Source organism: Rhinatrema bivittatum, chromosome 12, assembly GCF_901001135.1.
Source record: "Rhinatrema bivittatum chromosome 12, aRhiBiv1.1, whole genome shotgun sequence".
In the NCBI taxonomy this organism is placed as follows: Eukaryota; Metazoa; Chordata; class Amphibia; order Gymnophiona; family Rhinatrematidae; genus Rhinatrema; species Rhinatrema bivittatum.
The window spans coordinates 55952753-55974029 of record NC_042626.1 but is presented as its reverse complement, the minus strand read 5'-3'; the positions used below and the strand labels follow the sequence as shown (position 1 = coordinate 55974029).

At 45.4% G+C, this 21277-nt stretch overlaps 1 protein-coding gene across 5 annotated transcripts in view; it reads left to right on the top strand.

Moving 5' to 3' along the window:
• Nucleotides 1–21277, top strand: part of HDAC5 (histone deacetylase 5) — a 178931-nt gene that overhangs the window by 101303 nt on the left and 56351 nt on the right. For all 5 annotated transcript variants that reach the window (XM_029572400.1, XM_029572401.1, XM_029572399.1 and 2 more), the window contains 3 exons: nt 32–316; nt 1481–1649; nt 2649–2782. In XM_029572400.1, the coding sequence (XP_029428260.1) occupies nt 32–316; nt 1481–1649; nt 2649–2782 (588 nt within the window). The remainder of the gene's footprint in view (nt 1–31; nt 317–1480; nt 1650–2648; nt 2783–21277) is intronic.

Below are 21277 nucleotides of genomic sequence, written 5' to 3'. Positions count from 1 at the left end.
CCTCTGGCATCCTTTTTTTTTTTTTAAAAAGATTCTTACCAAAACGGGCGAATTGCCCCGACAGCCCACTACCCATCCTGAGGAGACGGAGGAAGAACTGACTGAGCAGCTGGACACGCCAGGAAACAGAGCCAGCCTGGCTCAGCGGGTGTTTATGGTGGATGGTGGAACAGAGAGCGAGGGCACGCAGGAGGATCTGGAGGAGGAAGAGGATGAGGACTGCATTCAAGTGAAGGACGAGGCGGAAGAGAGCACAGAAGAAACAGAGCAGCTTGGCCCACCCGACCTGGGGGAGCCCAACTTGAATTTCAAACAGGTGATTGTCATATTGCACTTGATATAACCAGGGACAAACTGTCCTCTTCCCTATCCCTTCGTCTTTGCTCTAATCCTCCCTGTCTTCTTGCCCCCTCCTCACCTGCCCCCAGCCTTCCCTTGTTTTCCTCTTTCCCCTGCCTTCCCCGTTCTAAAGCATTAGCCCCACTCCTACTGGTGATGGCGTATGATTTCTGAATGGCTCTTGCTGTAATCCTTGGAGTGTGTGTGTGTGAGTGAAATTGACCTTGACTGTAAGAGAGAGAAGCAGAAAAGCCATATTTTGTATTCAAGCCACACGTCTGTTCATTGAGAAGTGCTGCAGATGTGAATGAGTCAGAGAGGAGTGACTCACTCCCTCTCTCTTCTCTCCCCCCCCCCCCCCCCCCACACACCTTTCCCTTGGTACCCAGGCTCTGAGTCATCCCACGCTTCCCTTCTTCTTCGCTCATTGGCCTGCCCTTTGCATGGTCCGTAGGCGCTTCATTTCCCAAAGGCTTCAAAATAAGGAAATGATTCAGGCTAGAGGGAGGAGGGTGAAACAGGTGGAGGTGGCAAGGAAGGCTGGAAGGAGAACTGATGGCTCTTTAGGGCTGTGCATGAATTAGCCCGTTCCCGTGTGCAACATCGAGGGTTCAGGGAGAGGAAAATCTCCAAGTGTTAGGGGGGTGTCTGTGGGAGAGGAGAAGGAGACAAGTTAGTGCTTATTAAGAACTTTCAGGAGCTAGGGCCCTTGCAGCACATATAAACAAAATCAAATGTTATAGTTCAGCTGCAGGAGAGCGACTGAGAAAAGGCACTAGCAGCAGAGTCTTAGGGAAAATGTGGATTTTGGATTTAGCTCACATCATTCCAAACCTCAGGGTGAGTTATATTTCAGTCACAGTAGGTAGGTCCCTGCCTCTGAGAGGGCTTATGATCTGTTTATACCTGAGGCAGTAGAGGATGATGTGACTTGGCTTTCCCAGTTGTCAGCTTGCTGCTCTCTAGCCACTAAGCTCCTCCTCTCAACTAGCCCAGAAAGTCTGCAGTGTAGAGTGTGAGTATCCGAGCATCTGTGCTTTCTGAGGCTCCTATCCGCGATGGGCTTATGAGATTATTGAAGCCCAGAGTTGCCAGCCCTTTTCCCAAGCACCACCGTTATTTTTCCCTGAATTTATTGCAGATGTTCCCTGATGCTCAGTCACTGCAGCAGCTTCAGATCTACCCGACCTCGCTCTGCATGGGTACGATGCCACACCAAGTACTGAGCCGTACCCAGTCTTCGCCCGCTGCCACAACCAGCACGAAGAGCGCTGCCCCCGAAATTCCAGTCAAGCACCTTTTCACTACAGGTGAGAGGCAAGCGCCCCTCCATCCTCTCAAGCTTTTGTGTTCTGTAGACACAAGCCTCCGCCTTCCTCTTTACCACCAGCTACCCAGCAGGCTAGCTTTCCACCATTTTGAATTAGGGCCAGTCTGGCAAGCTGCCTTCTTTTCTGCTCTGTGTGATGGGAACTGGAAGACCCGTGCTAGATGTTCATACTTTACTTTTATATAGTTTTGTGATTTCAGTTACTCATTTAGCAGACTGATAACAAAGGGGCCGATGCAATAAATGTGCACTGAAAGTGGGCGCTGAGCACTCCTAACGCTTTCCTAACGTGCTCCTGGCACCCCTCCTGGGGGCGCCATGCAGTATTTAAATTGGGGGTCGCATTATCAAGGAGCCCGCGAGCATCAGATGCCGAATTTATCGGCGACCGTTTTCCTAAACGGCGCACAGCCAGGGGTTCAAGAAACGGATCCTTGTTAACTGAGCATCTGTTTCCTGCACCCATCTGCTGGCGCTTTTTTTTTTTTCTTTCAGTTTTTTAAAGGTTTATTCCTTCTACTTAGTATCACAATGATATTAAGTAAGAGGATGTACAGAAAAACAGTTTTTTTTTCTGCTTTTCTGTACAACTTTTGGGAGCGCTCAGCAATTAACGCCTGCTCTGGGCAGGCGTTAATTTCTGAGTGCAAAAATGTGCATCTTAGACACACGTTTTTGGTTTTTTTTCCATTCGGAGTGAATAGCTAATAGCCTCATTCACATGCATTTGCATGTAATGAGCGCTATTAGTTTCGCTCCACGTTGGATGTGCGTTGTGGAGGCATTAATCCCCTTATTGCATAAGGGAATTAGGTAGCGCCTGTACAACCCGCGTCCAGCTGCTGGTTAAACAGTGCGCTTGGCTGAGTGCACTGTATTGCATCGGCCCCAAAGAGCAGAATTTGAGCTTGCCACACTGCTTTCTATGACAGTCTGATTCTTTTCCTTTCTTGCTCCCCATCTCCTCACCTCTCACCAGGTGTAGTTTATGACACCTTTATGCTAAAGCACCAGTGCACATGTGGGAACACCAACAATCACCCAGAGCATTCTGGGAGAATCCAGAGCATCTGGTCCCGACTACAGGAAACCGGTTTGCTGAGCAAATGTGAGGTAAGGAACCAACAACAGCTTCGCCTCCGGGAATTATATTTCAGAAAAGACCATGCAAGAGAGTGGTTACAGGTACCTCGGAGGTGTAAATGACACCAAAGTATCGCGCATGTTTCAGTGGAAAAGAGATTCTGGAACAAGGGGGTTGTGACATGGATCAAGAACATAGACATAGAAGTAATGTAGCAAAGAGCTTTTTCATGAAAACAGTGGTGGGTGTGTAGAACAGTTGCCCGATGGAGAGAGCAAAAGCTGTATCAGATTCAAGAAAGTTTGAGCCAGGCACAGAGGATGCCTAATGGTCAGATGACGGGAGTGGGGTTAAAACTGGATAGCAGATTGGCCAGTATTATGTAATTAGTATAACTGTTATTTTTATATTCTGGTTATTTTATTGCTTTTAGCGTGACAGTTATTGTGTTACTGCTTGCAATTAGGTTGTTCGTTTATTATGCTGCCCATTAAACTCGAATATAGACTGTTTTGTTAATTGTAATGTGACCACCCTGATTAATGAGAAGGGCAGTATAACAAATCAAATAAACTAAACTAAGCTGTGGTATTGCAACAGGAGATGTAAACTAGGCAGAGATTCCGCTTCATCCAGTCAGACCAGTTCAGACAAATGGGTTTTGCACCCATCCAGCAGATGGAGACAGTAATTAACAGGTTTAGTTATATCACCCTTTATATGCATCCATACTAACACCAGCCTGCCAGTATTCTCTGTCTCCAGTAGATGGTAGGCAAGCATCCCATCTGTAAGTGAAGGCCTGGTTAGGCCAGATGAAGAGATTTTGGGCTTGGGTGGCTTCTTTGGTGAAAGACATGTTCTCACTCCCCCAGTTGAGCATTTGCCTTAGGAGGTATAGTCTTGTTGTTTTGGCAGCAGCTCCTGAGGTGAAGTAGCACCTCAGGAGGCTTCCAGAAGTATTTTTGTTGGGGACTTTGTTTTTTGTTTTGTTTTTGCTCTCTCCCTTCCTGCCTTACCCCAAGTGTCTCTTGCTCTGGGTTATTCCCATGTTTAGAGGGCTCTCCTTTTTTTTTACTTTAATTCCAGTCTGGAGGAATAAAGTTTAAAAAAAAAAAAAAGCTTGCACAGAGTACAGCACAGACTGGGAAGTCAAGCAGTACAGTGAAGGGGCAGCTCGATTTGGTAGTGCCGGTGAGACCTTTTTCTTCCTCTGTTCCCTGTTCGCAGCGGTGCCCATGCTGGAAGCATGGTGAGGGAGAGCATAGGGAAATGAAAACGTGCTCTGCAGCAGCCATGGGCTGAAGCAGCTTCGGGCTAGGGAAGCCTCTGATATTACTGTGAGGACAAGAGAGAGAGAGAGAGAGAGAGATCACTTGTTTCTGCCCTTCCTCCACTGCTTTAGACACAGCTCTTGAATGGGAGAGGCAGCCATATTTTGGGCATGAAGGAGTACTGGGGAGCATGGTCCTCCTTCACTGAGTTCTGAAAGTCAGACTGTAAGGGGCTGTGCTGAGGGGGGGGGGGGGGTGTCCTGCGTTGGTAGGTAGCTCAGACATGGTTCTTGCTGAAAAGTGAAGGCCCGTGGCAAAAGTGGTACCCATTTTGTGAGCATAGGAGCTGATAAGGAGCCAGAGTTTCTCTTTCAGTCCTCAGAACAAAGAGTCTAGACTGTTGGTTTATGGCAGATGGTTTGTTGTTTGTTTTTTTTAAAGAATCGGGATCAGTTCCCTCAATTTAAAGAAAAGAAAAAGTAAATGGAGAGTGTTCTAAGGCCGGAGTTCAAATCAATGTTCCTCTGCATTCAGGCAGGCTAATCTACTCCTTTGGGTTATGCACTCCTACCAGCAGATGGAGATAGAGTAACGCTGACTCGCTGAAGTCACTGACATATAGCCCTGCCCTGACATCAGCTTGCTGGTATTCTCCATCTCCAGCAGATGACGGACATCCATCTCCCTTGTAGGAATTGCTTGAGGTTAACAAAAAAGAAAAAATAGAAGACTAGGAGAAGATTCAGACACACTACTTGAGCACCTGAGGTGATACCTGTTTGGTCCCTCCCTCAGTTAAGCACTTTAAGTCTGGAAGCCTGACCAGGCATAGACTTAAAAAAAAAAAAAAAAAATGGAAAAGGCGAGGGAGTGGTCAGCAGTGAAGGCTTATGCCCTATCCCTCCATAGCTGGTGACCCGATCGTGCTCTCAGCCAGGGAGGACTGAGCTCAGGTTAAAAAAAAAAAAAGTAGGGAAGTTTAGGCCCCCCCCTCTTTTTTTCCTTACCGGGTCCTTCTTCCCTCTGTTTTCCTCAGCATCTCTTATCCCCTTTTCTCTTTCACTTCTCTGGGGAGTTAGTGTAGAATGGAAGCGGCTCGTGTTCAGCGGGTTGAGCAGCTTTTGGCTAGGTCCCGCTTCTCAGGCTTGGTTCAGTTAGCTGCATGGTAGGCCGAGGTGGCGGTTTCTTTTCCCATGCGCTTAGGTGTGTGTGTGCATTCTCACTGCGTGGCGATGTCTTGACGTGGGCGTGCACTTGCACAGATACTTGTGCGCTGAAGACCGTGGCCTAGATTTGAGCACATATTTGTGCAGGTCACCTACTGCCTAGAGCTGAATGCAGGAAAATTACGGTGCCGGGGACAAAAAAGTCTAAGTGCCTTGCTTTCTTTGAAACTTGCCTTATAAGGGCAATCCAGCCATTGCTCTCTCTGCGCCTGTGTCAGCGCTGTTTAGATGCTCAAGGCGATTTGGCTACTACAGATTTTGCCAACGTTGGGACATCCCCTCGGCCTGTGGTGGCTCCGGAAGGGAATGTGGCAGGAGGTGACACAGTGGACAGTTCCTCTCCCCACTTGTTCCCAATGGCAAAGGCATTCCCGAAAGAGAGAGTGCCAAGTTTGGGCCTATGGGCCCTGATATGGATCCATTCTCCTCCTGGGTGGAATTTTTCCAGGGCCTGCAGGCTTTTCTGAGGGCATTCAGCAGAGGCAAAGCAACCTTCTAAGAAGGGATCGCGTGCTTGATTCTCCTACTTGTCAGTCATTGTGGGCAAATGCCACAGGGAAGCTATCCCTGGAGTTGTTCAGGAGCATGTGGATCAGATTGTGTCAGATGACTGCGATGGGGACTTGGTTTTCTCCCCCTCTAGAAGGGGGAGCAATTCCACCTGATTTGGAGTCACACTGGACTCTACTCCATTTTTTTCACAAAGATGAGTCACCAAGTCTTATTGACTCAGGACCCTGAAGACGCCCGGTGTGGACGGGGTGACACTACGAGCGTACAAAACAGAGATCCCATATTGGTCACTTTATGCAACACATCCAGTTTCTTTTCCCTCCTGGAGCCAATTCAAGAGTTATTTGACCTTGAGGGCACACCCCAGAGGCAAGTTTTAAAGGGAGGCACAGTTTAGCAGGTTTGTACCCTTTGGATCCGAAGGCAAGGGAACAGATGCGATTCCTGAAGTGGATGCCTTGGAATGTGCTGTTACCAAGCGAACCACCATCCTGGTGGAAAGTTGGGCAGCTCTAAAAGATGCTCAGGACAGGAGGATTGAGGCTATCCTTAAACAGGCCTTTGAGGCCATGGCAATGAATTTGCAAATTGCTTCTTGCTGCTGCCTGGTGGCTTGGGCTGGTTTGCATCTTTCTCAAGAGATGCAAGCACCGGGCTCTGATGGCGGATTAGTGATGGAACCAGGAGCCGCATTCTTAGCCGATGCAGGCTGTGACTTAGTGCAGACCACTGTTAAAGGGGTGGCTTCCTTGATAGTGGCTAGGCACCAATTGTGGTTGTGAAATTGATTGGCAGATACTATTTCCAAGTCCAGTCTCACAAGGTTACCCTTTAAGGGTTCTCTTATTTGGGAGTGAGTTGGAGAAGATGGCGAATAGCTGGGGCAAATCCAAGGTTCCTTGATTTGCCAGAGGACAAGAAGGTGGCATCATGTCCTTTTGGGGTGAAGGGCTGCTCCAGGGATTCCAGTCAGTTTTGTCCTTAAGAGGAGCAACTACTCAAAGGTCTCACCCCTTTGGAAGATCTTGGTCCTTTTCACCTAAGAAGCCTCATAAGGATGCGGGCTTTGGGGCCAGAGCACCCCAGTCTTCACAATGAAGGTGTGAGGACTCATCTACTGGATCAATAGATAAGTGGGTGTCTATCTCGCTTTTATCGAAGGTAGGCCCAGATTATGATGGACTAGTGGGTCCTAGAAGTGGTAAGGGATGGCTGTGCTCTAGAATTTCTCTGAATTCCTCCAAATGCATTTATGGTCTCTCCATGCAACTCTCTACAGAAGAGAGTGGCAGTGGGGACTACGTTAAGGAGGCTGTTGTATATGAAGGCCGTAATTCTCACAGGACAAGCAGGATGGTAGTCCTCACATATCGGTGACATCATCAGGATGGAGCCCAATCACGGAACACTTTTGTCAAAGTTTCTAGAACTTTGACTGGCACCTACTGGGCAACAGCAATGCACCAACCCTGCACCCAGCAGGGGTCCCCCTTCAGTCTTCTTTTTTCCGCGCAGCAGTAGCCACGCGGGTTAAGGAGCTCTCTTGAGATTCCTGACAGGAATTTTCCTCACGGAACTTCTTTCAAAATTTCTAAAAAATTCTACCCCATAGGGGTCCCCCTATCGATATCCATACTCCACGGTTGAAAGGTAAGCTTTTACCCTTGTTCAGGTTGATTCCCGTCGAGTTACCCCTTCGGGGCCTACTGGCCATCGACCGTACCGCAGCTAAATTTTTGTCGGAGTCATGGCGTCGGGTTTTCATTGGTACCCGACTGTACTCTAACAGTGTCCATCACTGACCTACACAGGGTCTGTGTTATGTGTTTGGGGTCCGACCATGATGTCCTAACTTGCACCAAATGTGCCCAAATGACACCGAAGGGCTGTAAGGCTCGTTTAGAGAAAATGGAGTTTGTCTTTCAGTCAAAAACCCCAACTCCATTGATAGCTTCCACTTCATCCGAACCGGTGCCATTGACCTCTCGCCAGCACCGGGACACCGCTGCTGCCCGACCAGCATCGACGATTCCAAAGGTGTCTATTCCCTCCTTGCCTCCTCAAGAAAAGGACCGAGGAGATCATCGTGAAAAACATCGACACCGTCATCGCAAGGCTCAGTCCACCAATCCAGGCAAGTCCTCGGCATCGACGTCGACAGAGCCACCGACAAAGAAGCCCCATCCAGAAAAGGCTCCATCCTCTTCTGTGACCGGGTCACTGAGGCGTTCCCCACCTTCAGTGGTGCTGGGATCCGCAATTCCACCTTCACCGGTGGACCCTCCAGCTACGCCAGTGCTGCCTCCTACTCCGGTGCCAGGGTTCCATGCCCCAGGCTTCCGCGAGGAATTGGATCGGATGATCCAAAAGGTCATCAGTAAAGCACTTCAGGGCTTCCAACCTCCATAGACTCCGGTACCGGCCCTCGAGCTGGTCACCGATCCGATTCCCGTAGCGCTCGCACCGCTACTGGGTAGACTCGATGCGTTGATCGGTGCCCTTCCACCGATGGAACTGAGAGCATCGGTAGCTCTGGTGCCTTTCACACCGATTCTATTATTGGATGATGAGGAAACCCTGATACCCATTCCACCGTATGGGAGTTTACCACTGACTCATCCATCGGTGCCACCTCCGATGCCACTGATGCCTAGGCCTGGTCATTCAGGATTAGCACCATTTCTCCCCGCTGAAGACCCACTAGGTGCTGGAGATCAGCCCTATGATCCTTGGACCAATGATTCGTTCCAAGATACAGATGATCTACCATCAGAGCCCTCTCCCCCAGATGAAAGACTACGTTCTCCACCAGAAGATCTGTCTTTTATTAATTTAATCAAGGAAATGCCTGAAACCATTCCTTTTCAACTTCAGGCAGAAGAGGACTCTAGGCACAAGATGCTGGAAGTACTCCAATTTCTAGATGCTCCTAAGGAAATCATGTATATACCTATTCATGAAATCCTGCTTGATCTCCTGAAGAGAAACTGGGAACACCCATGTTTGGTTCCACCTGTCAACCGCAAGACAGATGCCACCTATCTTGTGCAGTCAGCTCCTGGGTTCCAAAAGTCACAGTTGGATCATCACTCTGTTGTTGTTGAATCAGCCCAGAAGAAGGCATAACGTTCAAAACCTCATTCCTCCATACCTCCAGGAAAGGAACAAAAATCCGTGGATGCTTTTGGCAGGCGTGTTTCCATGGCTCGATGCTCATATCTCGCATTGCCTCTTACCAGTTACACATGACCCAGTATAACAGAGATCTTTTTAAGAGGATCCAGGATTTCCTTGATTCTCTACCAGAGCAACTCCAGGCTCAACTTCATACTCTGGCTCAAAAAGGTCTGGATGCTGGAAAGCATGAGGTACGCGCTGCCTATGATATCTTTGACACTGCTTCTAGAGTATCTGCAGCAGGGATTAGTGCAAGAAGATGGGCCTGACTCAAATCCTCGGACATAAAACCGGAAGTCCAAGACAGGTTAGCAGATCTACCCTGTGTGGGTTATAATCTCTTCGGGGAAAAGATCCGAGAGACCGTGGCGCAGTTGAAGGACCACCATGAAACGCTTCGCCAGCTTTCTTCTGTGCCATCTGAGTTTCCTTCCATCCCTAAGAGAACTTTCAGGCGTGACTCTAAGTGGCTGGCCTACAAGCCAAGGAAATTTTATCCTCTGGCTTCTAGAGGACGCCCTTCTAGACCTTACCAAAAAGGTCAATCCAGGCAGACTCTGTCTCAAAAGTCTCAGCCAGCTTCTCAGCCTGGACCAATGTCAGGATTTTGACTCCTTCCATCCATACCGGTCGGCGGTCGACTCTGCCACTTAAACAACGTTTGGCATACAGTCACCACAGACCAGTGGGTACATGCAGTGGTCACTCAGGGTTACCACCTAAATTTCCTGACTGTTCCAGCGGACTCTCCACCTCGGCTGGCGTGGGGATGACCAACCACTCTCCCTTGCTCGAACAGGAGATTTCACCCCTCCTCAAAACCCGAGCAATAGAACCAGTGCCCCTCTCCCAGAAGGGCAAGGGTTTTATTCCCGGTATTTTCTAATACCAAAAATGTCAGGTGGTGTACGCCCGATACTGGACCTCCGCGCCCTAAACAAATTTTTGCAGAGAGGAAAATTCAAAATGGTAACCTTGGGCTCTCTACTCCCTCTTCTACAAAGAGGAGATTGGCTATGCTGTCAATTACTCAATTTTATCTCCATTACTCAATTTCTCAAATACTCCATTTCATCGCAAGTACCTGCGATTCCAGGTCGGCCCTCGTCACTTTCAGTACCGTGTACTACCATTCGGCCTAGCATCCACTCCATGAGTATTCACCAAGTGCCTAGTAATGATAGCAGCCTTTCTCAGGAATAGGGTGTCCACGTCTACCCTTATCTCGACGATTGGTTGATAAGGGCTCCGACTCAGCAGGGCACTCTAGCCTCCCTGCGTCTCACTATCCACACCCTGATCTCCTTAGGGTTTCTAATCAACTATCCCAAATCCAAGATAGTCCCATCCCAAACCCTATCCTTTATAGGGGCCAACCTAAACACTTTACAGGCAAAAGCCTTCCTCCCCCAGGATCGCACTTTCCCCATATCACCTCTGGAGCATCACCTACAGACTTGAGCATCTTCAACTGCTCATCACTTCCTCATACTGCTGGGTCACATGGCGTCCTCGGTGCATGTCACTCCAATGGCTTGCCTAGCCATGAGGGTGATGCAGTGGACCTTAAAATACCAGTGGATTCAAGCTTGTCAGCCAATGTCCAGCATTATCCAAGTTACCAAACAGCTCCGTCTGTCACTAGCCTGGTGGATACACCACTCCAATCTCATTCAAGGCCTTCCATTTCAGGCTCCAGAACCTCAAATTACCTTAACAACAGATGCATCCAACCTTGGGTGGGGTGCACATGTAGGCGACCTGCAGACTCAGGGAACCTGGTCTCCAGAGGAAGCCAAACACCAAATAAATTTCCTGGAGCTGCGGGTGATCAGATATGCCCTCAAGGCCTTTCAGGATTCCTATCAAACAAAGCCATCCTGATTCAAACTGACAATCAGGTTGCGATGTTGTATATGAACAAACAAGGGGAAACAGGCTCCTACCTCCTATGTCAGAAAGCTGTACAGATATGGGCATGGGCCCTTTCCCGCTCGATGTACCTCAAAGCAACCTACTTGCCGGGAGTGGACAATCTTTTGGCGGACAGGCTGAGTCGCACTTTCCGTCCACACGAGTGGTCTTTCAACCCCACGATAGCAGACATGATATTCCAACGTTGGGGTTACCCTCGCAGAGACCTCTTTGCGTCGGTCCACAACCACAAAGTAGACAACTTCTGCTCTCTCATTCACAGTCAACACTCGCAACCAAGAAATGCCCTCGCCCTCTCCTGGGCCAGCGGTCTCCTTTATGCGTACCCTCCACGTCCTCTCATTTCAAAGACTCTCGTGAAGCTCCAGCAGGACAAAGTATTAATGATCCTGATAGCTCCCCACTGGCCACACCAACTGTGGTTTCCAATCCTCCAGGACCTATCAGTACGCCGGCACATTCCTCTGGGGAACGATCCCCTTCTAATAACTCAGAACAAAGGGTACCTGCATCACCCCAACCTCCAGGCTCTATATCTGACGGCCTGGATGTTGAAAGGTTAATACTCCAACCTCTTAACCTTTCAGAGTCAGTCTCCCGAGTCCTGGTGGCTTCACGAAAGCCTTCAATGAGAAGGTCTTATCGCTCTAAATGGAAGAGATTTATGGTCTGGTGCACTTTCATGTCCATAGACCTCTTCACTTGTATTTAAATTAGGTCTGGCGGTAGATCCGGGTAAAAGGAGGCGCTGGGACACTAGCGCGTCCCTAGTGCCTCCTTTTTGACAGGAGCGGCGGCTGTCAGCGGGTTTGACAGCCAACGCTCAATTTTGCCGGCGTCGGTTCTCGAGCCCACTGACAGCCACGGGCTCGGAAACCGGATGCTGGCAAAATCGAGTGTCCGGTTTTCAGCCCGACAGCCGCGGGCCAAATTCAATTTTTTTTTTTTAAACTTTTTTTACTCTTCGGGACCTCCGACTTAATATCGCTATGATATTAAGTCAGAGGGTGCACAGAAAAGCAGTTTTTACTGCTTTTCTGTGCACTTTCCCGGTGCTGGAAGAAATTAGCGCCGACCTTTGGGTCGGCGCTAATTTCTGAAAGTAAAATGTGTGGCTTGGCTGCACATTTTACTTTCTGTATCCCGCACGCATACCTAATAGGGCCCTCAACATGCATTTGCATGTTGAGGGCCCTATTAGGTGCTGCGGGTTGGACGCGCATTTTCCTCCCCTTACTGAATAAGGGGTAAGGGAAAACGCGCGTCCAGTAGCAGGCTAACAGTGCGCTCTGTTGGAGCGCACTGTACTGTATTGGCCTGATTGTTAGGTTCCATATTAGGTGCTACTACCCAAGAAAGAGATCTAGGCGTCATAGTGGATAACACATTGAAATCGTCGGTTCAGTGTGCTGCGGCAGTCAAAAAAGCAAACAGAATGTTGGGAATTATTAGAAAAGGAATGGTGAATAAAACAGAAAATGTCATAATGCCTCTGTATCGCTCCATGGTGAGACCGCACCTTGAATAATGTGTATAATTCTGGTCTCCGCATCTCAAAAAAGATATAATTGAGATGGAGAAGGTACAGAGAAGGGCGACCAAAATGATAAGGGGAATGGAACAGCTCCCCTATGAGGAAAGACTAAAAAGGTTAGGACTTTTCAGCTTGGAGAAGAGACGGCTGAGGGGGAATATGATAGAGGTGTTTAAAATCATGAGAAGTCTAGAACGGGTAGATGTGAATTGGTTTTTTACTCTTTCGGATAATAGAAAGACTAGGGGGCACTCCATGAAGTTAGCATGTGGCACATTTAAAACTAATCAGAGAAAGTTATTTTTCACTCAGCGCACAATTAAACTCTGGAATTTGTTGCCAGAAGATGTGGTTAGTGCAGTTAGTATAGCTGTGTTTAAAAAAGGATTGGATAAGTTCTTGGAGGAGAAGTCCATTACCTGCTATTAATTAAGTTGACTTAGATAATAACCACCGCTATTACTAGCAACGGTAACATGGAATAGACTTAGTTTTTGGGTACTTGCCAGGTTCTTATGGCCTGGATTGGCCACTGTTGGAAACAGGATGCTGGGCTTGATGGACCCTTGGTCTGACCCAGTATGGCATGTTCTTATGTTCTTAACATGTGAACAAAGGTGAACTAGTAGATGTGGTGTATTTGGATTTTCAGAAGGCATTTGACAAAAATGAGTGGGGGCCTGCAAGTCCCCCAGTTGATGTGGTATTATGCTGCGTCTCAATTGAGTGTGTTCATACATTGGCATAAAGACGGGGAATTGAAACCTTGGGCTAGAATATTTGCGCAGGATGCTGGGTGGCCCCCGTTACATAAAAGAGCTTGGCAATAGGGTGGAATTAATGTCTCTGGGCTATTGCCTATTTCTAGTTTAATTTTAAGTTATGGGGGAAGTGGAGGTCCAGACTAGTGGGTGATAAACAGGCCTACCATTTGACCTCCTTTCTTTATGATAGATGCTTCCTTCTGGGACAAAATCGAGGGGGATTGACCATTGGAGGGGTAAGGGTCTGTTTAAAAGGGAACAACTGTGGGACGGCCATAGACTTCTCTCTTTTGTTGCATTGCACCATCGATATCAGGTCTCTGAACTTGATCACTTTGCTTACAACCAGATTCTTCATTTCTTTTCCTCCTCAAAAATAGGCCCAGAGCTTAAAAAGGGCAGATCTGTCTTTGAAAATTATTGCACTCAGGCCGATAAGCTTACTAAACCTATTTCCAAAATTCTTATTTTATTAGGTAGTGAGCCCCAGGGGAAGATGGCGTTTCAAATTGCTTGGGAGCAGGATTTGGGGGGCCCTCTGAAGCATAAAGAAAGGGATCAATGTTTCTATGCAGTTAGCAGGGGTTCTGTATCCTCTACCATAAAAGAAAATGGGTACAAAGTACTTTATAGGTGGTACCTGACCCCTGCTAGACTTAGTAAGATGTTCGTAGGCTCAGATGACCACTGCTGGAAGGGCTGTGGTGCTAGGGGTACTTTTCTACACTTGTGGTGGGAGTGCCCAGCTGTTGGGATCTTGTGGGATAGTGTGCTGGACTTCATCCTATCAATAGTTTGCATTCGGGTACCTAAGGACCCTAAAGTTTGTTTATTATCCATTCCGTCTGCTGTGGGGTCTGTCCTTTTTCAAAGATGGGTCCAGCAGATATTTACCTCTGTCAGATGCAAAATTGCCTTTTGGTGGCGAAAGACTACTGTCCCGTCTCTAATTGATGTGCAATCTCCTTTGGATAGAATGTATTATTTGAGGAAATTAACTGCTGTTTGTAATACAAGGTGGCCAGCTTTGAGAAGACTTGGCTATCTTATACAGAATGGAAGTGCAGGTTACGCGTATGAATGACCATTTGGGGGAAAGCTTTTGATTTAGGGCAATTACCATGTGCCTCCGCCTACAGTTTCCTAATTTCTCCTGCTTTCTTTTGCTGGATTCTAGGTTTCAGTATTGGAATTTCAGCTCCAAGCAATAGTTGTTGTATGTCTGGGTATATCTATCTATCTATCTATTTATTTAACGTGTTTTGTATACTGTCATTCGGTTTCACCATCAGAACGGTTTACAGTTGTCGTGAAATAAAAATTTGGTTACGAACATCAGTGCAGCAAAATTTCATACAGCAAGAAAAATTTGGGGGTTTGAGCATTAGATTACATATAAAAGTATTATTACATGTTATCAAACTTATATAGCGCAGTGTTAATAAATACAGTAGTGTTGATACATATGAAGAAAAAATAGTTGTTACATTTAGGATAGCGGTAATCAGTGAGATCAGTTGCACATTAACTTAGGTGTTCAGATGGTGGGAGTTATTTAATTGATAGTGGGACGGAGCGTTTTTTTTTTTTATGTTGGGTTACGTGGTTGATTGGTGTTCTGGTTGGTTGAGTGAGTTTGAGTAGGCTTTGATGAAAAGCCAGGTTTTCAGGTCTTTTTTGAGTGAGTTTGAGTAGGCTTTGATGAAAAGCCAGGTTTTCAGGTCTTTTTTGAAAGTTTTTAGGGGCTGGCAATGGATATGGCTCTCTCACGGGTTGAGTTCAGTAGTGTGGTTCTGGTGTGGGGAATTTTGAGGAGGTCTTTGTTCGTTGAGTGAAGGTTCCGTTTTGGAGCGTGGATTACAATGGATTTGCTTAGCCAGTTGTTTTGCTGTTCTTGGATTATTTTATGCAGGATTGTAAGTACTTTGTATTCTATATGGTATTTTATTGAGAGCCAGTGTAAGGAGATGAGGGTTGGTGTGATGTGTTCGTGTTTTTTTGATCCAGTCAGAATTCTGGCGGTTGTGTTCTGTAGTATCTGTAGAGGACGGATGGTAGCAAGTGGTAAGCCAAGGAGTAGAGCGTTGCAATAGTCCAGGTTGGAGAAGATGAGTAGTTGCAGGACCGTTCTGAAATCATCCTGTGCAAGGAAGGGTTTGAGGCGTCTGAGTGTTAGTAGTTTGTGGTATCCATCCTTAATCTTGTTAGTTATGTGGGTTTTGAATGAGAGATCATTGTCTATGGTGATTCCTAGATTTCTCGTATGATTGACTGGTGATATTAAGGTATTTGGGTTTTCTGTTTTGAGTGGTAACAAGGGGGTGTGGTGTTTTTTCTTTCGCGTATGATTAACTCAGTTTTGTCTGTTTATTATGAGTTTCAGGTTAGTTAGATGTTGTTTGATTTCTGAGAGGTAGATGGTTGTTTTCTCGTATGTTTCTTCCAGCATATTCTGTATAGGAACTAGTATTTGTATATCGTCAGCGTATAGAAAGTGGGTCAACCCAAGGCGTTCTAGTGCATGGCATATAGGAAGTAGGTAAATGTTGAAAAGTGAAGCTGATAGGGCAGATCCTTGCAGCACTCCTGTATGGAGGTTTACTTTATTCGAGAGATTGTTGTTGAACATTACTTGGAAATTTCTATGTGATAGGTAGGAGGAAAACCATTTTTTTTTTTTTTACATTTTACATTTTATTCACAAAGAATCCTTTGCATTCAATCAAGAGGAATATTCAAAAGAAAAATGTTACACCAAATAAATTGTAATAATACAACTATTTTTAAACTGAAATATTTATCCCCAATTTTTCTAGGTAATAGTGGGAAATAGGAACAAGAGAAAGAAAAAAGGAAAAGGAGAGAAGGAAGATTTAAACCAATACTCTCTTAACAGCCCATTCCTTTATAAATTAGAACCAGATCTTTTAGGTTATAGGGGTTTCCTTTCTAGCATCTATGAAGCCCCTTAACTGTTCTGGATTAAAGAAAATATATGTGTTCCCAGAGTATTTTACTACGCATCTTGCGGGATAACGCAAAAGAAAATTTGCACCAAGAGATATAACTTCAGGGCGCATTGTTATAAAGGATTTTCTGCGTAGTTGTGTAACCCTGGAAAGATCAGGGAAGATACGGCGTTTGGTGGACGGAGCAGAGGAAACTTTTTTCTGTGAAAGAATTTCTAATCAGCTGAGTTTTGATTGCTTCCAGGAAAACCATTTTAATGTGATATCCATGACTCCTATTTCAGCTAGTCTGTCGAGTAAGATTTCATGGTTTACAGTGTCAAAAGCGGCTGATAGGTCCAGGAGTATTAGTAGGTATCTTTGTCCTTTGTCAAATCCTTTGAGTATTGTGTCATTTAGTGAGAGAATTAGGGATTCTGTGTTTAATTTTTCCTGAATCCAAATTGAGAGGGGTGAAGTATGCTGTTAGTGTCAAGGTATTCAGAGAGTTGTGAGTGGATGATTTTCGCAATGAAAGGTAAGTTTGATATGGGTTGGTAGTTTTGAATGTTCTCAGGGTCTAGGTTGTTCTTTTTTATTAATGGTTTAATGATTGCTGATTTTAGGCATTCGGGATATTTCCCTTCAGTGAGGGAAAGGTTGACTATGTCTGTTATTGTTTTGGTAATTGTGTTTTCAATTAGTTTAATTGTCTGAATGGGGATGGTATCAATGGGGTGGTTTGCTGGATTCATTTTTTTGATTATGGTTTGGGATTTCCAGCGAGGAGGCAGGGTCGAAGGTAGACCAAGTTGATGTTATTTTCGGATACAGTTTTGGGGTTTGGGTGTGATTGTTGTAGTTGTTGCTGGAGTTGTTAATTAACTTTTTTATTTTCTCTGAAATATTCGGCAAATTCATTGCTTTTGTTTGTGGTGGAAGATGTTTTTTGTTCATTTGTTGATTTGGTGAGGTTTTGTACGATAGAGAATAGCATTCTGGGGTTATGTTGGTATTTATTTTGCTTGAGTAGAAGTCCTTTTTTGCATTATGGATCAATTTTTTATAATTAGCTAGATGGGTTCGGTAGGCATTGAGTAGTGGATCAGTTTTGAATTTGTGCCAGAATCTCTCTTTTTTTCTGAGTTCACGTTTGGCTGATCTTATGGTATCGTTGTACCACCGATTTATGTGTTTTGGGTTTTTTATTGACTTAGTGATGGTCGGGTTTATTCTATCTGCTAATGCTTTGGTAATGTTGATCCAAGAGTGTGGCTGTTTCTGAGTTTGTGTAATCAATGTTCTTGATTTCATCTTGGAGGTTTAGTTGCAGTTCTTCAATATCAAAAGGTGGGCAGTATGTGATGGTTCTCATTGTTTTCAAATTTGTTGGGTTTCATTCTGAAGGTGAGGGAGGCTTGGATGAGGGAGTGGTCTGACCAGGGGATTTCGGTTATTTTTGTTTGTTGTGTATCCCAGGTGTTGGGGTTGATAAAGACCAGATCAAGGGTATGTCCTGCTTTGTGAGTTGGTTCCTTGACTATTTGTTCTACTCCCATTGTTGCTAGTGCATCCGTTATTGTTTTGCATGTGTCTGTGAGGGGAAGGGTGTCCATATGCAGGTTGAAATCTCCCAGGATGATGACTGGTAATGAAGAATCCTATTACTGGGGAGCAGTTTCGATCTAATGAGCCAGGGGGACAGTATACTAGGCAGACTTGTAATTTAGGAGAGTCGAATATTGCGATTTTGAAAGGGGAACATATCTCGGAAGCGATTTGTTTCATCTGTAGATTTTTTTGATGATTAACATGAAACCTCCGCCTCTTTTTTTTGGTCTGGGGATTGAGAAAGTTTTGTAGGTTGGGTCTTCTATCTGGTTAATTAAAATGTCAGTGTTCTTAATCCAGGTTTCTGTGATTGCTATGAAATCTGGTTTGGTATCAGTAAGTAAGTCTGAAAGTATGAGCATTTTTTTTTTTTTACTATGGACTGAGCGTTGAATAGTTTGAAGGATAGGAGCGTGCATTTGGTGTAAGTTTTCAGGTTCTTGTAAGTAATGTTTGAGCGATTGTACTCATATTTTTTCTTCGATTTTTGGGATTCTTCCTGAGTTGTGTTTGCTAGTCGAGGGATAGATGGATCCATTTTGCTTCATCTGTTAGTTGTGCTGTGATGAGTTTTCGTACTTGTTTGGGGTGCGTTACGTAGTCCGGAGCAGGATGCCGTGAAATTGGTATCTCATATGAGGGCACATAAACCAAATGTTTAATGTACTTCGGTGCCGGTATTCACATGTCTCCTGTAAGGATTTCTTCATGAGAGGTTCAAGATTTCATAAAACAAGCACGAGGGGCGCATAAAGGGGCATGACCCTTTGGTTGCGCTCCTTTGTGCACGTGGCGCTGCAGAGGAGAGCCCAGGTTTAAAGGGCCCTCCTGTTGCTGGTGTTCAGCATCGGCAGCTTCAGGGCCAATGATTGGCCCGTGTCGTGGGGGCACGGTCTGAGTGTTGCTGCGATCTCGTCCCGGTGTTGAATGGGGCTCCTGCCCTTTGGAAAGCGCGCCATCCGCGGGAGCCGGGGAAAAGAGAGCATTGCCGAGGAGAACCCAGGTTTAAAGGGCTCTCCTGTCGCTGGTGGTCGGCGTCTGCAGCTTCAGGGCCAATGATTGGCCCACGTCATGTTGTTGCCCAATATTGTTAATTACTCATTTTGGTGTTTACTCCTTCCTTGTGGTTGCTACTCTTAGGCAACTTCTCATGGCACATGCCCAGGTTTTTCCTTATCAACGCCATATTTCCACCGCGTATGTGGGGAATGTGCGGGTGGGGGAAGGGTTTAGGTTGGGGTAAAAAAAATGAAAAGTCAACACCAGTAAAGCCATGCTTATCCCATAGTTGTACTTTATTAATCATCTTGTACAATATTATTGCATTACGACTGTACATTGGATCTGTTATTGTGGGGTTTTCTGTGTTGATGCCCAATAAACAGTTAATTACAAAAAAAAAAAGAAGGTGTTTGACAGAAGTCCCTCATGAGAGGCTTCTAAGAAAACTAAAAAGTATTGGGTTAGGAAGTGTTGTCCTTTTCGTGGATTGCAAACTGGTTAAAATATATGAAACAGAGTAGGATTAAATGGTCTATTTTTGTAGTGGAAAAAGGTAAACTGTGGAGTGCCTCAGGGATCTGTACTTGGACTGGTACTTTTATAATATATTTATAAATGATCTGGAAAGAGGTACGACGAGTGAGGTGATCAAATTCACAGATGTTACAAAATTATTTAGAGTAATCAAATCACAAATGGATTGTGATAAATTGCAGGAGGACTTTGTAAGACTAGAAGATTGGGTGTCCATATAGCAGATGAAATATAATGTGGCAAGTGCAAGATGATGCATATAGGAAAAAATAACCCATGCTGAAGCTACATGATATTAGGTTCCAATTTAGGAGTTACCACCCAGGACAAAGATCTGGGTATCATGGTTGATATTACATTGAAATCGTCGGCTCAGTGTGCTATGGCAGTCAAAAAAGCAAACAGAATGTTAAGGAATTATTAGGAAGGGAATGGCAATGATTAGATCGCACCTTGAATACTGTGTGCATTTCAGGTTGCTGCATCTCAACAAAGATATAGTTGCTCTGTAGAAAGTGCAGAGAAAGGCAACCAAAATGATAAAGGGGATGGAACGGATCCCCTATGAGGAAAGGCTAAAGAGGTTAGAGCTGTTCAGCTTGAGAAGAGATGCTGAGGGGGGATATGATAGAGGTCTACAAAATCCATGAAAGGATTGAACAGGTTAATGTAAATCGGTTATTTACTCTCTCAGGTAATAGAAAGATTAGGGAGCACTCCATGAAGTTAGCAAATAGCATATTTAAAACAAATCAGAGAAAATTATTTTTCACTCAATGCATAGTTAAGCTCTGGAATTCATTGCCAGAGGATATGGTTATGGCAATTAGTATAACTGGGTTCAAAAATGGTTTGGATAAGTTCCTAGAGGAGAAGTTCATAAACTGCTATTAATCAATAAGAAAATAGTAGCATGGGATCTATTTAATGTTTGGGTACTTGCCAGCTACTTGTGACTTGGATTGGCCACTGGATGCTGGATGCTGGATCCTTGGTCTGACCCTGTATGGCATTTCTTATGTACTATTTACCTGATAATTTCCTTTCCTCTAAGGAAAGCAGGCATTGGGCTGCCTACTTGCTTTTAGTTCATGCTTTATTTGCGGATGAAGAAGTGTTCTTTCTCTTAATTCGTTTAAAGGTCTGATAAGTGACATAACCAGCCCCTAAGCTTAGTTGATGTTAACTTTTTTGCTGAATTCAGTATTTCCCAGTTGTTTGGGAGCATGGGATAGTCATGTTCAAGTATAATCAATTTGTTCATAGTTTGGCTTTTCTAGAGATACTGGCAAGCTGATTTCTGGGCAGGGCTATATAACAGTGATGTCAGCTTTACTCCGTCTCCATCTGCTGGCAGGAGTGCATAATCCACTAGTGTGGATTGGCCTGCCTTCCTTAGAGGAAAGGACATTATCAGATCAGTAGTACTTTCTCCTTCTGTTCCGGGTTTTACTTCTTGATGGCCTATGCTTGGGGGCTGTTTAATGACCAGAACAAGTGAAGCTGGTCAGTGATTTTGTGCATAAATCACCATCCCCAAGTCAGACGGACTAAAACCACGCTCTGCTACCTTGGTGGGCCTGCTTCCTCAGAATTCTCAGTCCTGTTGGTTCTCAGCTCTGCAGAAGGATGGGGGGGCTTCTGTGACAGTAATTTATTTTTGGAACCCTTGGCCTCTGTTCCTCCTTGAGTGAAGGTGTCCAGGAGTAGGATCATGGTTTGTTTTTTTTTTTTAAATCAAGTGATGCAGTTGGGATTCACTAACTGAGCTCTGGGCTCAATGTCCGTACGGGATGCCATTCCTGTGGGGAGGACGCAGCATACCGAGGAATATGGGGCTGAGTGATTGAGCTGGTTTTTAAACAGAAAATCCTTTTGCTACTATGGAAGTTTTTTTTATTGCTTCTGCTGCTGCTACTATTTGGCACTTCTATAGCACTGCTCAATGTACATAGCATGGAATTGGTTTTGAATTGGTTGTGGCACTTGCAGGTCTGCAAGCTGGT